Source organism: Sceloporus occidentalis, unplaced genomic scaffold, assembly GCF_023333645.1.
Source record: "Sceloporus occidentalis isolate IW3139 unplaced genomic scaffold, rSceOcc1.0.p SCAF_2, whole genome shotgun sequence".
Lineage (NCBI taxonomy): Eukaryota > Metazoa > Chordata > Lepidosauria > Squamata > Phrynosomatidae > Sceloporus > Sceloporus occidentalis.
Window position 1 is genome coordinate 87,815,729 of NW_028316982.1, and position 17,574 is coordinate 87,833,302.

The 17,574-nt window shown below is 37.9% G+C and overlaps 1 protein-coding gene across 4 annotated transcripts in view; it reads left to right on the forward strand.

Annotated features, from left to right (window-relative positions):
* INPP5A (inositol polyphosphate-5-phosphatase A) overlaps positions 1-17,574 on the forward strand; it is a 312,516-nt gene that overhangs the window by 184,298 nt on the left and 110,644 nt on the right. For all 4 annotated transcript variants that reach the window (XM_089510215.1, XM_089510216.1, XM_089510217.1 and 1 more), the window contains exons 7-9: positions 827-879; positions 2,520-2,639; positions 16,992-17,076. In XM_089510215.1, coding sequence (XP_089366341.1) covers positions 827-879; positions 2,520-2,639; positions 16,992-17,076 — 258 coding nt within the window. The remainder of the gene's footprint in view (positions 1-826; positions 880-2,519; positions 2,640-16,991; positions 17,077-17,574) is intronic.

Sequence of the window (17,574 nt, forward strand, 5' to 3'; positions counted from 1 at the left end):
TAAAGCTAAATCAGTATATTGATGGTATCCAGACCACCACCAGTAGTCTCAATGATAGCATTTAACTACAGTCTGCCCTCCATATCCGCGGACTTGCCATCCACAGATTTGAGCATACACGGATGGCAAGCCCATGTGGGAGTGGCGTTCGCAGAGGAGGAGGAGGAGGGAGAAGGAGAATGAGGAAAAGCAGAGAAGAGGAGGAGGACGAGGAGGAAGAAAAGGAAGACGAGCGGCAGCAGGGCAACAGAGGGGGGTAAGAGGAGGAGGAGAAAGTGGAGGATGTGGGGGGCGGAGGTGGAGGAGGAGAGAAAAGGAAGAGGAAGAGCAGAGAAGAGGAGGAGGAGGAAGAAAAGGAGGATGAGCGGCAGCAGTGCAACGGAGGGGGGAAGAAGAGGAAGGCAGAGAAGGCGAGGTAAGAGAAGGAGAAGGAGGAGTGAAGAAGAGGGAGAGGAGGAGGAGGTGGAAAAGAGGAGGAGGAGAAAGATCCCAGCAGCGGTGATGGAGGAAGAAGAGGAGGAGGAGAAGGGGAGAAGGCAGGAAGAGGAGGTACCCACCTGCTGCCTACTGCAGTGAGAATGGCAAAGCTGGCATTGGGGAGGGGGCAAAGTGCCATTGTCCTCAGTGGTAGCGTGGCCACATGGTCATGCCACCATTGAATACTATGGGACTTGAGCATCTGCGGATTTTGGTACCTGCAGGGGGGGAGTCTGGAACGGATCCCCCACAGATACCGAGAGCCCGCTGTATATGTTTTTATCTGACTTACCAACAGGTATATTTCTGTATTTTGATGTATTTATATTGCATTTCTTTTACTTTTCAGTGCAAATGGTCCAGAAAAGGATTCATACGAACGAGGTGGTGTATTACTGACTGGTAGGTAATCAGAAAGTTGTTGGTATTGTTTTTCAAAGTGCTGTATTGCACATGCTGAATTTTATAGTGCCCAAATCTATTGTGGACTGATTTTTAGAAGAGCAGCCAACTTAATGCTGCATTATTATGAAGTTGATTAAGTATGTAATAAGTTTTGTAGAATTTCCTGTCAGTTCCAAAATATAATGCATGCATTTTTATTCGTAATAACTATTTTTACAAATAGTGTCACCTAAATATGTGATTCAACAATCTGTAATTGTTTACAGTTACATCATGTGTGTTATTCCAGTAGGGGACATTCATCTAAGTTGATCCACATACTTGTACATAGGCAATAAAAATATTACATCCACAGTGGATCTCAATTTCTGCAATATTAGTAATATTATCATCATTACTATTTAGCTATATACCCCCATTCCCCATGGTTATTCCATTATCCTAATAGATCAGGGATCAGTAATATCTGTAGATCAGGGATTCTTAGCCTTCTACCCCTCAACAGAGGGACAGGGAACCCATGGATAGATGCAATTTTTTCTTCAGTTTTCTTTCTGTATAAAGAGAATGCAAACATGCCTTTTTTTTCTGTGTCAGCAAATTTGAAGATAAAAATAAAGTCTTTTCAAGTGCCAATTTTTTGTTTCTTTGTTCCAGTCTATGTGAAGGAAATAAATTAATAATGCAATAAAATATATTGTCTGCAAAATTTGTGTATGTGTATTTACGTGAATTCTTCTGAGGAAAGTGTTCAAAGTTTTCATCAAGTTTTCAGAAAAGTCTACCATCTCCCAAAATGTTTTGAGATCCATTGCAACAGTTAATAATCACACATATAATTTTATTTGATAGTGATAACTGCATATTGAGATACCAATACACAGTCTGAATTCAGATGAAATAGCAAATCACAACCCATACCAAATTTCACAAACCACCTTTACACCATGGTTTCTTTGCCAGTGCCAAATAAACCATCTAGGGTTGATTTTGCCATGCATGCCATCTCCAGTTACACTAACTTAAGCACATGTTATCCAAACTTGGTCAGTTAAAGAGGATAAAATCTTTTTGTACAGCACTTTATATCTACTTTCTTGTTTTTTCATGTGTTTTATTTTCTTCTTAGCTCTGGAAATAATTAGTACTAATAAATTAGAGTCCCCCACCCTTTAAAGTAAAAAAAAAATCTTACAAATGATCACAGTCGAATTAATATAGTATTGTATCCTTTGCCTTTTTCAAAGGATCAACAATTGACAGACCCTTGCAAGAAAATAAGAGTAATAAAGAGGTGCCTATTTCTTTACTTTGTTGGAAACATTTGTTTCTAGTTAGTTGGTTTGTTCATTTTCATATTCAATAATGTTTGATGTTTATGGGACCATAATGTTAATGTGTAGTTTTCAATTGATAAAAGTGGAAACTCCACTACAGCTTTGTATGTAGAGTAGGTGTACAATGATCCAGGTCCTTTTCAGCTGCATCCAACACTTGTTTTTTTAACAGAAGATTCAAAAGTAAAGTGTCCTATTCCATGACAACTCAACTTGTTGCACAGCAAGGCGGAATGTTTTCTTTCTTACTGTTTGTGCTTACTTGTATTCTGAGTCAGTCTTCTCTTCCTTTTGTCACAGTGCCTTTGACTTGGTAAACATTCATCTTTTCCATGATGCTTCCAATTTAGTTGCTTGGGAAACAAGCCCATCGGTTTACTCAGGAATAAGGCATAAGGCCCTTGGTTATGTACTTGACAGGTAGGTAGAATGTTCTCTTGGCTTCTTTTATTGCCTTGCATTTAAATGTTGCCAGTTCAAGTAAAGACAATGAATTAACTTTTTTTTTAAATGAAAGCAAAGCTTAAAATTACAAACTAGATATTGTAGAGATGCAGTCCTGTGCATAAATGAACTGATCTCATAGGTGTTTCACTATTTGAGTTGAAAAGCAAAGGTTAAATGTCACTTCTGTACTGCTTCTGCAACCCACTAACTTGCTTTGAAATACCATTAAATATACAGGAAAGTTTCTGAGGTTGATGATTGTGAAATTCCATCAGCATTATGTACTGTATATCCTAAATATTTTTGAAATATTTTGATCTGTCTTCAGTGTAGCACTTCTAATATAGCCAGCATGTTGTGCATAAGTAAATTTTCCTGGTTTCAGGATTTCCATCCTGGGTTAACTCAGAATCAGGGATGGACATCTTGTAACCTTCCAGATGTTGTTGAACTGTAGGTTTCGACTGGAATAGCCAGCATAACCACTGGTGAAGAATGCTGAGAGTTGCAGTCTAACAAAAGCCCGATACAGACTGGTGCAAAGTGCCATGCTGGGGCCTATTTTAGGGCTCGGTAGGGCTGGGCGTTCATACTCACCCAGCCCTACTGGCAGCGCCCATGCACTATCTTGTCACAGCCCCCACCCACACGGGGCTTGTGAAGATCGCCGGAAGCATAATTGGCAAGGCACACGAGCGCCATTATGACACTCCTAAACAGAAGCCGCTCTAGGTGGCTTCTTTTTAGGGAGTGCGTTGGTGCCATGCCGTGTGGTCGACGCAGTGCCAACGAGGGGCAAAAACAGGCTTCATGGAACCGCCCGTCTGTATCCCCCCATCTCAAGAGCTGCATGATGGAAGAAATTGCTAGTTAAGATTGAAGGGCAAGAGTAGGCAAATATGTCCCTTTGCAGATTTTTGGATTGCAATATCCATGGTCCCTGACTATCAACTATCCTGGCTAAATGATAGGAGTTGCTGTCTAACACATGGAAAGACACATTTGCTAACTGCTGCTTTAGGAGAGCAAAGTTGAATTTTAAGATATTCCATGTAACATGACTGACTTGCTTCAGTCTTCTGGTAGAGGATTCTACAGTAATATGGGTTTGCCTCAACATCTCCTCTTGATTGTTAAAGAATTTACTAAACTCTGTCCTTGCCCCCAATCCTACTCTTAACCCTAGAACTAATTATTTAATAGGTAATTTTTAAAATTCAAATGTGGATGTGGTTTGATTTCAGTTTTATGTGGTGCTGGTGGTGGTGGGGTGCTTCTTCATCTCCTCCTTCTCCTCTTCCGCTAACCCCTTTGTGCCATCCGTCTTTGTAGCTTACCAATGTGTACTAATCTAGTGGTAGTCATGTTGGCCATATAGTAAAGTACAATATCATCCAAAATGTGTCCTAAGATTACAAAGGGAAAAGTCAGAAACTCTTAATAGTTGAGACATATCCTGCGTTCATGATGATGCACTCTTGCTTCAGAAATAAGAGTTACTACAACTTGGGGCCCACCTTGTCCAACATTCTTTGCCAGAACCATAGTAACCAGCAGGCAGTAGGTGGTCTACCAGAATTTACCCAGTGATCAACTGACAGATCACACATGACTGTCTCTACCCTTCTTTACTGAATATCATGTTAGGCTGCTGAACTGATCAGCTAAGATGACTTTATGTGCCTATGCTAATATCTTTCAAAGGGAAAGAACCTTTCAAAAAAAATAAGGTCTGGGATTTATTTCTACTACTGCTGCCTTTGTTGCTGTGGTGTAAGGAACCTGACAGCCCTATAGAGAATTGGGTATTATTTAAGATTCCCTGTGTGTTTTCTTTAGATGTTTTAGGGACTTTGGAACAATTGCCTTATCAAGAATAAGGAAATTGTCTGTTTCCAATCCTGTTAATTGTAGGTCAAAGATGTCATGGTGGTATATCATTGCTGTGTGACAGTGCCAAAATCAAACTCAGCTCTACTGTCTTTTAAAAAAGAAAACCCTCAGTTTTAGGTGGCACTACCACTGTGGGTTACCATTCACATAGATTGCTCATTTTAAGAAAGCAGCCAGCCGCAGATCCGGACCTCCGTAGTGAAATGATGGGCTGCCCAGCACAAAAGGGGAGTTCTGTAGGAGCAGTGAATAATGGGAAACCCCTTTCATCAACACTGCTAACCTTTTGGCAGCCACCAGCAAACTCTATTCTGATCTGCTGATTGGGGAGGACAATACACTGAAGCTCACTTTGAATGAATGCTACCACCAACAGTGCCCCCATTCAGAAGGTTTTGGGAACCATCTTGGACCATTGTCTGCCATCACTCCTTCAGACAGTAGGAAAGGGGAAAGTGAGAGCATCTATAGCAAAGAAAGTACTTCTTTTCTTGGCTTTTTAATCTCCCTTTAAAGCTTCATAGATCTACACTTCCAGCTGAGCTAGAGAAGCGATGCAGTGCCAGATAAACACAGAAGAGAGAGGTTTCAAGCTGGGCCTTTAAATCTCCTTATCTGCATGCCCTAATAATGCAGATTTAGTGCTGTTAAAACCAGAGGCTGATAAGTCTTTTCCTCTAAAGCCCTTAAACTGCTAAAGAGCATTTAACAGCAATGCAGTTCAAGCTTCAGGAACAATACCGAGAAGGAAAAGAGTTTAATGAGCTAAACCCTCACTGAATGAAACTGAAACATCTTTTCACAGTTGATTTAAGTCCCTGTGGGAGTAAGTGAAACAGTCCTGTCTGCTGGATGTATTTTGGCTAATATGAACACCAGTTAATTACAGCTATTTATGCAAGACTGAAGTGACCAGTCATAGACTGCATTTTATCGTAATTATTTACAAAAAGATATAAATGTAAATTGCCTTCTTCATATTATTCTTATTGAAAGATGAGTTTAACCATGAGGAAAATATATGTTATTACCCCCCCCCCCCCAAAATCCAAATAAACGCAAAACCAAATGTTTTATAGTAAGCCAGGTGGTGTAAGTGGTCTCACATTCAGGGTTTTCTTTGATATTAAAATGATAGTGTTGGAAAAGACTAAGATAGAATAAAAATGTCCACAAGGAAAAGCTGAGCAAGTATAAAGCATTCTTTAGTTATCGTTCAAGCTGATGTGAGGTGTTTTTATTGGCTGTTTATTACTAATGTGGGTATTTAGCATTTCCTATACAGATTATTTCCAAAATGCATTTTCTACTTTGAAAGTAGTTTTAGAGATTTATATTTAAAAACTGTACTCGGTGCAAAACATTTCTTACAGAAAGCATTTGTGTTGCATCCATCCCATAACTTACATTTCTAATACAATGACAAATTTAATTTGAATTTTACAGCTTGGAAAAAAGAAGTTCAGTCTTCAGTAAAAGACATCATTGTTGCTAATTATTGTAAGACTGCTTCTTGCCCACATAACTTCAAACAGATCTCTGTTCAGGTTTGGGGGGGGACGGATGTCTCAGCCAAGACACTTTTACCCAAGCAGGAATTGAAGGATCCCTTATGAGCATTCTGTGGAATTTTATACATACTTATGATTACACTGATGAGAGATTAGGTGGGAGCTGTTCTTGTGTCAATCTCTGAAACGTTCTACATTTATCCAGACACTGTCTCCCCACCCTGCCCTCACCCCTTTTCATTGTGACAGTGCTCCTCTGTTTTCTCCCTGAAACACAGCCTAGCCTGGTTGAACAGAAACATTTTTTTTTACATTACAACTGTGAAATCTTGGCATAAAGCCCCCCCTTTGTGACCTCCATTATTTTCTCACAAATATAGTCCATTGTCGCATAGCTGAAGTTAATTTGATCAACATTGCGACATTTAACTTTTATGTCCAGTCAAAGGAGCTGTTTCATGCTCATTTTGAGTATTCAAAAGAAATGATTGCCAGAAAAATAATGTTACTATTAACAATTCAAAGCAATTAGTTTTCCCAGGGTGACTCGATGTGATGCACAGGCTCCACACAGCCATTCTTTGTCGTTTTATGGATGCTCATCAGTCAACTGTCACATCTTCTCAAAGACCCCTCCGATCTAAATGTTTCTCTTTGGGCTTTTCCCAGAAGTAGCGACTGAATGAGCTGAAGAAAAGCCATTGCGTTTCTAGGCAGAGGCAAACCCTGTGTTAAAGATCTGGGTCATCTGAGTAATTTGAGGACCTGGAGTATTTGTAAATATTGTAATTTTTGCTATTTGTATTATATTTTTAAAAGAATTTCTTTTTTATCCTAAGGAATGTTTCTTGGTAAAAACATTAAAATATAGCCCAGTGAATTTAGGTTAGAATTCTTGACTACATATACATTAAAAGTTAATGGATATATTTCATAACATGAAATAAGACAACAACTTCTGAATTTATTTTTTTAGTCCCTCTCATTAATATTTACTCTCTTTTTCTTTCTCTTGCTCCCTTCCTTTTACAGAGGAAATATATACTCTTAAAAAAACTGCTATTGTGGCAAATCTTTCATGACTATAAGTTTTCATTTTTGCCAGTGTTTGGTAACTTTTTGTCACTTTTCCCTCCATTTTTCTTTTCTATTAGTTTCATAGATGCACAATAATATCAGTTAAAAAGTAATGAATGTTTGTCATATGTAGCCCATAGATCCTCAGAACACCATCTGTATATTGCTTGGGCTCATTTTAAAGAACTGTAAGTTGTACCCGATATAACTCTAATGGGAATAGTTCAAAGTACCATTATTGGTGGTTGCATAATTACTAGAAGGATAACTGGTGCAAGAACCCAGTATAGTGAAATATTTAGTTGTACTGTGTAATGGCTTACTTAAGGGCTTGCATGAATAAAATAAAACCAACAGATTTAATACTTGCGTAAGGTTTCTACAGGTGGTAGAATATATGTGCTGTTGGAATGACAGCATGTGACCCCAGCACAAGCAGGAAATCTTCATGCCCAATTGTAGTACAGTGGACTCTTGTTATACGCTGGGGTTTGGTTCCAAGATCCCCCATGTATAACAGAATCCGTGGATGCTCAAGTCCCATTAAATATAATGACATAGCAAAATGGTGTCCCTTATAAAAAATGGAAAATCAAGGTTTAATATTTGAAATTTATACTTTTTTGGAACATTTTCAAACCGTGGATGCTTGAATCCATGTATAAAAAATCCGTGTATAAGAAGGGCTGACTGTACAATGAAAAAAGAGATTCACTTGTAAAACCTTCTTCCTACACTTCAACAGCTTGTGTTGCCTTAATTTTAAAATTTATGTTAAATGTTTTCTTGTCATCAAAAGCTGGAATATGTTATATTTCCTTCCATAAAATGTGGAATTTCAAGACTGCTTGTGTTTACAAATTTCCTGTGGTTGTCACAAGTGTGTGTTTTATAACACAGTCCTGAATTTGGAAACCACAAGTAGCTCTGACACCTGTAAACCCATGTATGTTTAGAGTAGAAAACAGTTATGATAGTTGAATATTACAATCAGTATTACAGCTTCACTTTAATTTGTATGCAGAAGTCTTTTTTTCCAATGTGAAGCACTGGTCAAGCATGGCTACAATTGTAGTGCTTAACTTCTTGCAGACAACTGAAAGGTCACAAAAGTCTGTGCAAGTTTTCAAGTTCCCCACAGATCTTCAACAGGCAAGCTAGTCAACAAAGCAATGTGGGAATGGATATGTGTGGGTGAAGTCAAGCTATAGAGTCTGTATTTGGTTACAGTCTTAAAATGGAACGTTAAGAAGAGGCTGTATACAACTAGGAATGTGTCAGGCACTGGAGATTAAAATAGCACAAGTGGACTTCTTAAAATGCTGAGTAGTAGTTAAATTATCAGTAAATCCAACATGGGGTTGGGAACCTTTGATGGCCCAGATGCTTTCACTTATATCTCCCAGCAACCCACTCAGCACATCTAGTTGTTTAGGGATTGTGGGAACTGTGTGTCCAAAATATACCACTTTTTTTCCTTATCCAGTTATTTTGACTGGATCAGCTATGCTAAACCAACAGAAAAATGTTAGGTCATGGAGTTATATTTTCAAATCAGGGGAATCATTCTTCTAAATGAACCATATGCCCACAAACCTATGAACTGCACATTGGGTTCTGAAGCCTTTGTGGAGTATAAGTGTTCTCTTACAGGGAAACAATTCCCATTGATAGCAGCCTCACCCATTACAATGGGAACAGTGTTTTATTGTAGCAGAATTGACAAGTAGTTATATCATTATACATATCTAACATTGCATTAGGTGAATGTCAGTGTCAGATAAGATCATGGTTTTGTCAATAGAAGGGAAATACTGTTCAAACCAAAGAGCACTATTTTTCCAGCTCTAAAAATTGATTTTTAGAGCTCTTCGTGTAATTCTTTCCCTGGATTACATATATATTATTGATGTGGTCTTTCTTGCCATCTTAATATCTGCTGACATGGTAATTAATTTTTTTTAAAAATCATAGAATTCTTTTTTGTTCATGTAGCACTATATTGAAATTAAAAGTGAACTCGCATATTAGTTAAACAGCCCTGGCAAATGTCCTGAGTATTAAGATGATTACCTAAGTCTCTTGACAACACCTTTCATCTTGTTGTTTGCTGCTTGACCTTTTGAAATGTTTTGTGTTATTAATAGGTTTTGGCTATTATATCAAAAAGCAAGAGGTTCAAGAATATGATAAAGTTCAGCTTTTTAATGTCAGTATTACAACATTTCAAACATGCCAGTGAAAGCACTTAGCATTAAACCTCTTTCGATTACTCTTAGACTGTCTTCAATTAATTTTTTTCCTTTTTAAAAGGATTGTTTCTAGACTGTATAGATATATCATTCCATATTTAACAACAAGTAAAGTTGTTCAAAGAGACAAGTAATGGTAGATGTCACAACATTTTTGTAAAAATTAAAAGAACATAGGAAGAGACCATGAAACATTATTTTTAACAGTAACTAGTACAATTAACATGTGGGCAGTTATAATCTATTACTGCTGCAGTTTTTAAAAAGTAATGCTTTACTTTTATGTTTCTCCAAGATTACTAAAATACTTTTTCGTTTTTAAAAAAAATCTGAATGCTACAAACCAGCTGGCCTTTGGTACAAAATACTTCTCTCCTGACAATCTTGTTGCCTAAGGTTCCATGTGCACTGCAGAACTAATCCAGTTTGACACCAGTTTAATTGTCATGGCTCAGTGCTGTGGAATTCTGGGAATGGCAGTTCCAGAATTTTGATAGCATTGAGTTATGGCAGCTAAAGTGGTGTCAGACCAGATTATTTCTTCAGTGCAGATACAGCCTAAGAGTAACAGAACACAATAGAGCTCTGTTGCCTTGTACTGACCAGAAGGGAACAGCTTGAATTGAACCCTACATTCCTCTTCCACTATTTAATAAAGCCACCCCCCAAAAAAAAAACCTTTAAAAATAACTAAAAACAAAATTATCTTTGCTTACGTGATAGCAGTTATGCAAGATATTTAGACAAACTAACTGGGGGAAAAGACTTAATTACAAATAAATAGTAATTTGTAATTAGTTACCTTTGCACTCTGGATCAGACCAAAGATCTGCTTAGTTCAACATCATGCTTCTCACAGCCAACTAGATACCAATGGGACACTAACAAGTAGCCTATACAGGGAATGGCTAACTTTTGCAGCTGTTCCCCAGCTACTGGTACTCAGGGGCATGCTGACTTGAATCCTGGAGATATCATGTAGCCATCATGACTAATGGCAATTGGGAGCTTTGTCATCCATAGGTTTTTGTAATAGCCTCCCAGTGCCATCTAAACTGGTTGTCATCAGCACATCTTATAACAATAAAGACCATATTTAACTATGTGTTTTGTGAAGTTATTTTTGCTTATTCTGACTCAACCATTAGTGTTCTACTGTTACAGAAGGAGGGAGATAAATTTATCCTTATCCACTTTCTCTTCATTATACACAATTTTATAATTATACATAATTTTATAAATTTATAGACCTCAGTTGTGTTATTCCCCAGACTTTTCTATTCTGCCCCTAAACTAAAGGAACAAAGTGTTGCTTATATTCCACAAATAGTTTTTCCTGTACTTTTCTTCAACATTTCCAGCTCTGCAACATTCTTTTTTGTGGAAACACAAACTGTACCACGATTATACATTTGTATAAAGGTGTCAGCAACAATAGTAGTTTTAATTTTGATCTCATTCCTAACAGTCAAACTCATTGAAAGCAACAGGCTAGGATCTCTTTCTCCTCCTATCTTTTCTATACCCCCTAGTAGACCAAAGTACCGTATGTGATTTCATATCCTAACACCTTTGATTGTAGGTGATTCAGTGCTCCTTCCATCACCATGAACCACCATAGCCAGTGGGGGTGGGGGAGTGATAGAAGTTGTAGTTCTACATTATCTGAAGAGCCATAGTTTCTCATTCCTTGCACTATATCATAAGTGGAAAGGGGGAGAAATACCCATTTAACACTTCATATATAATTCAAACACATTTCTTTGCTTTGTTTCAAATTTTTTATTAACTGGGGTCCCAAGGAGCCTTTCACAACCAAGAACCCAGGATCCAGTTTACACAAGAAGATTATAAGTTTGGAAAGTTTTTTCCTATGTGTTTTTTGTTGTTGTTGCTAATTTCATGTTTGTGCATGTGTGTTTCTTGCTTTAATCAGGAGGCCTATATACCAGCTCTCAATTGTTTTTGCAAGTCCTTTTAGGACTTTATCATGCAAGCCTTTAAATCTGCTATTAAAGCTAGCAAATAGCACCATTGGCAATACAACCAGCCCTTGGTATCTGCTGGGGTTTTTTCCAGGAACCCCCATGGATGCCAAAATCCATGGATTCTCAGGTGCCATTAAATACATTGATGTCCTTCTGTATACATTGGGGTCCTTTATATAAAATGGCAAAATTAAGGTTTGCTTTTGGGAATTTTTTTTTAATATTTTCAAACTGTGGATGGTTGAATTCTTGGATAAAGAATCCATGGATGAGGAGGTACTCATTGCCCAACATTGTAGCCGTTTTGTTGCTTCCTAGTAGATTGTCAGTTTCCATGGATAGGAAATACCCATCAATAAGGTTCCAAACATGCTGCTATAGCATTTCTCCTCACTGCCTAACTTCCTGGCATGACTGTTTCAGTAATGGACAATTATGTAGGTCAGTGTCCCCATGTCCCTCTCAGCCTGCCAAAGAAAGAATTACTGCTTCCTCACAAGGAGGCAGTCATTCCTTGTTTGACAGGAGATGGTGAGAGAAGCAGGTGAAGGAATAAGTGGTACAGGAAAGCGGGGTTAAGGGGGAATGAGGAAGAGAAAGTGTAGGGACCTTCAATGGTGTGAAAAGCCCCGTCACACTATTGAGGTGTAGAACTAAATATTCCAAAACAGGTATTTTTGTGGGTTTTTTAAATAGCGCGATTGCGGCAAGACCAAGACAGGTCTGAGGTTCATGTGATGAAGTCCTTAGTTTTAAAAGGAGTTTGCAAGTGTGGCATAGTGGCAGTGGGCGAGGCAGTGGAGAGTTTAAAACCAGGTTGGGACCACAGAACTAGCATAGAAAGCTGCGTTATACAAGGTTTGTCTGGCCCTATTGTGTATTCAGAGTGGCAACAGCTGTCTTGCACAATCTCAGGCAGGGAATTGCCTGCTACCTGATCCTTTTAACTGACCATGCCTGAGATTGAACATGGCTCCTTCTGCATGCAAAGCATGTATTCTGGCACTGAGCAGTGATCCCTCCCCTGAAGAATTAGTTTACCCTCAGATCCGGAGTGTTATTTGTTACTACTTACCTGCCTTTCTTTAGCATATAGATAGAGCCAGTATCTGCTTTCCACTTTGAATACTTCATGAGAAACATGAAAGTAAAGAGGAATCCCTTCACTGTCCTTTGGTAGGAAGAAAGGTTTGGACTAAGCCTCTTGAATGTTTTTTTTTTTGGGGGGGGGGGTCACAGTTGTCCCATCTTCCTTTTGTACAGGTTGAGTCTCCCTTATTAAAAAGGCTTGGGACCAGACGTGTTTTGAATCTGGAATATTTGCATATACAGAATGAGATATCTTGGACATGGGACCCAAGTCTAAACATTTCATTTTATTTATTTTTATACAGCTTATGTACCTATCAGAAAGCAAAAATGCCACTATCTCAGCCACCCATGAAAAAGGTTTTGGATTTTGGAATTCCAAATAATGGAAACTCAGTATGTAAGAGGCAATGATTTGGAAAGGTGAGGTGGGTGGCCATTACAACAGAGCTTCCCCAGAGTGAGAGTTTTGATAGATGAGAAGCTTCTTTAAGCACTTAGCTGTCTTATATCTACCAATACAATTCCATTACCTCTTAATCTTCCTCATCATTGTAAGCAACCCCTTTCATTGGAGCTGAAAACTTTAATTAAACGTACTTTATATATAAAGCAAATTTTAAATCCCAAATCTCCCTGGTGACTTTTCTGTGACCTTTGTTCTGATCCTAAGATGGGAGCCCTTTTCTTGATTTCTGATCATTGGGGGTTCAGTGTCCTACATGTAAGCAAACACTTGTGTTCTTGCTATTTATCTGAACTGCTCCCTAAACTTTTCATTGAGTAGATATATTGTGAAAAGATTATTCTTACATACAGAGACCCACTGCTGCATTATTTGTATCATCTGAAATTGAAAGAGACCCTTGGTTCAAGATTTCAATAATGTTTTAAAAAGTGCAAATAGCTTCAGCAAAAATATCCCCTCCACACAAAAATTAATATCAGAATGGTAGTTTATAAAGTTATTTGGCCTCTCCACAGTGCTCCTCTTGTTTAATTCTTTTTTTTACTTATAAATGTTATATATTTGCTCAGTCCTTCCAGTCTGTTTTATGTGAGCTGTCTTGCTAAAATTTTCAGATTTAATGTGCTGAATGGAGTCTTCAAATCCTAGAAGGATCTTCCCCCCGGTTCTGTTCTGAGATGATTTTAAAACTATTGCCTCGGCGGAGCATAGCACTGCATCTCACTATGTAGTGTTACTTGCATTTCACATTATACATTTACCTGGAATAACTGTCTGTTGTGCCCAATTTTTTTAATGTTTCATCATTGTTGGCATAGAATATTCTGCACTGCCTCTTAATTTAATTGCTTTACTTGTCTTGCAAGGAACATATATGGTGAGGTATGTGAGGGCTCAAAAAGAGTTGAAAAATAAACATAAGAATACCTCAAAGCAGTAGTAGTAACATTTAATTAGTAATGACTAAGAGCAGACTGTATTAATCTTCTGCTTCCCACATTTTTCATATGGTTAAAAATAAATTATGAGTTAAATGTAAATTAAATAATTTTGACCTCTGAGTTGTCTCTTCCCTAGAAAGGTGACAATGGTACTCCTTTTCTCTCCTTCTATTCATCCTGTTCGGCCAGAGTTCGGGGAGTTTTTTTTCGTTTTGTTTTGTTATTCATTTAAAAAGAAAAGTCAGAGGAGAACCCTCTTTTCAGTGGTGTCAAGCTAGGATGAATCGGCCAGGGGAAGCATGTTTATAGACTGTGTGAAGAACTTTGTCTTTGTGTGGGAATGTTGGTGACACTGTTACTGTTTGCCTGAATGAACTGCGATGACGTGGCTAATAAGGTACCCCGCTGAGTACCGCAGCGGGCCTTTCTCAGACCTCCCACTTAATTCCATTCAGCTCCAGCCCAGTGTGGCTAATTTTTCCCATTCCCTCAATTCTTTTTGGCCCCCTTACAAACAGAAAAGTCAACTTTTCACACCGAAAGCAAGATAAGTGCTTTAGGAAATAATCTTGTAAACAGAATGTTACCTTCTGACCTGCAGCTGATACCTTGACTTGGGACAAAACCCGCTAGCCTATTGCATTAGACATGGCTATTAAAGGAATAATGCAGCTGATCCTCCTTACAAAGTGGCCTGAGAAATGGTTTAGCCAGATCACTGTGCTTCTTGTCACAGTGAATCATGTTCATCAGCTCTCAGTGCACACGTACAGACACACACACCCAAATGGCTGATATGCAACTGCGTGTGTCCCCCTCCCAGGCTCCTGTCCATCCTAATGGCTGTATTTGAAGGAAGAAATGGTGAAAATAAGGGGAAAATATACTTTTGTAAAAATATACTTTAAAAATAGAAAAACAGAAGATTTTAGAATCCATGTGTAAACATTACTCATTACAGTAAGAAAATAAGGTATCATTGCTATAACCTCATTATACAGAAAAGTACTATACGATGTTATTTCCAAGGTTGGAGCTTTTCAGCCTGCTACACAAGAAACCTTCTGTAACTGGAAGTGTGAAGTTGTGGATCTCAATTATTCTGTATACAAATTAAGTGCTGTAACACAGGGATGTGACTTGTTTCAGTTAAGGTGAAACTCTGTGTGTCTGTGTGTTTCTATTAAAGGGAATTATGTTCTTATTCTAGAGATGGGTAGCTTCTAGAATGATAACTCAGTCATCTGTTTGGGTAATTTGATATGGGTAATTTGATCAGATATTTGGCAGCATTATATAATTGGGTTGTAAGTCTTACGGATAGTTACAGTATTTTTGATAATGTAATATAGGCATCAGATAAGAACTACATGAAATAGCACTAGATCCTCCCACTGAGAAACATTAAATTAATGCTGGTGACATGGCTTGGCTGGTTTCTTTTTTACACATTGAAATTTATTACTCCACTGGGTGATTAATTGCAACCTTTTATAGGAAATTCTGATTCATGGCATGTTCAAAAGGAAATTGTAATGCAGGATTACAATAAAGCAACTTATAAAGTTCCCCAGTCTTGCTAGGAAGGGTGGAAACCCTCCTGCATATATTTGATATTTGATGAGCTATAGAGATTTATAGTTGTCAACAGCTAAAACCTAAAGGAGTGCATGTTTTCATATGTTTTCATTCCAACCCATTCATCTCTTTGAGATCACTCACAATATTACAGGAAATGAATCAGGTACCCAATTCTGATGTCCCACCTTCCTTCCCAACTGCTTAATGCAAATTCTTTCACTAACCAGTAGATGAGTTTCTCATTCCTTTCTAGACTTTGGGGTTGTTTATCTTTTGCAGTAGGGAATTTTCTCAAGAGTAAGGCTATCTATTTTGATAGGATTCAACTTGTTGATGAATTGGGCCTTGAAGTAGTCCAACTATTATAATCTTTCATGTCAAAGTTGGAACAAGATTTTTTTTAAGGACCCTCATAAATCTCTTTTCAAATTTTTGCACTTCAGCCTCAGGTTCATGCCTTAGGAATATGTTTAGAAAGTTTGAAAAATTGAGTTAGTAATATACAGTAAGAATGATAACATTACTATAGTAGTTGTAGCAGCAACAGTAGTATTTCATATCTCTTGTTACTGTTCTTCTTTCTATTGATCATCATCAATCCCTCTCTTTTTAGTATTCATAGGTCACTGTGTGTCCTGATATAACCAAAACATCACCATCCATACAAGAGAGGGGAGGGTATTAGCAAATTTGGGAGAGCCCTCTGTTTTGAAGAAGTACTGAAAACCTTTATGAGGGCAGAATGAGAGGGAAGGACCCCCAAGACAACTAATGAGTATTTGTACTCAGTTACCATGGAATGCTGATTGACTATTTGGTTTGAAAGGATATGAAATGGTATATCACTGAAGGAGGTGTAGTTGACAGACTACTAGAACATTGAACAGCAGGATACAGGAATACTCCACATTGCAACCTTTTGTCGCATCTCCTACATGTAGATTTAATTTTTTTTCATCCCCCCCCCCCCCCAAATGTTGGAGATTCAGTCACCACCTGTGATAAGCTGTACATGAAATCTGTCTTCATCCCCATTGATGCCTCAAGAGTACTGTGTTTTTATCTTTGGTGGCAACTGGAGTAGTCCACTTTAATGGCTGGATGACCGTTAATCGTTTAATAGATGACAGTCCACTTTAATGGTTAGCCTTTGCATATTTATTTTCTGATGCAATGAATCAAAGCTTGCCCCATGCAAAAAAAATAATAATAGACAACAGAAATGTGTAGATGGCTACTGTCCTTTTCTGCCAATACAATCTGCTAGATGTATGCTAAACCAGTTGTTGTAGACACATGCCTACAAGTGCCTGTTTGGAGACAATATTCTCATTGCCACTCTTGGTAGATTTGCAGGGACAGAGTTGTTACTATGCACTTCTTCACATGTAATCTGTATGCAGTTACAACTATCTATTTAGTTGAAGGATATTGTTTATATAAAGAACTGTAAATATTATTTTATTTCACATACAGCTGAGAATACTGTATTTTAATCTATATTTTTCTTGTAACCCATTTCAGAATTATAGATCAGCGGTTTGAGCGAGTTTCATATTTTGTCTTTGGAGATTTCAACTTTCGACTGGATGCAAAATCAGTGGTAGAGGTAGGACTGCTTCCATTCTTCATAAGTAGATCCCATTTAAGATTCCCCCATTTTTAAAGCAATGCTTAAGGGACACTGAAAAGTGTTAACTTTTTATAAAAATAATTGATTATGGGCATCAATAAAATCCTCTTTCCTTGCTACAGTCTGCTTAGGACTCAGCTCTTGAAGTTCAAGCAAATTAGTAAATATCAGTTTAGTAAATACAGTGCTAAGAGTCAAACTCAAGGCTGGTAGAATCTAGTAGTCAAATGTAAAGCTTTATCTATGCTGCAGTGGCTGAAAAGGAATTTTGTTTCTGATGCCATAGAACTGTCATGAATACATGAATTGTTCAGTTTGACAAGATAAAATGTTCTGGATAGGAAATAGCCCTGTGAACCTGACATGGTTATGCATGCGGGTAAAAATATGTATAATGCTGCCAGTCTAGTAATCATATTATTGACTGGGCCTGAATGCACTGGCAGAATACAGTGGGCCAACCCCGTCATATTC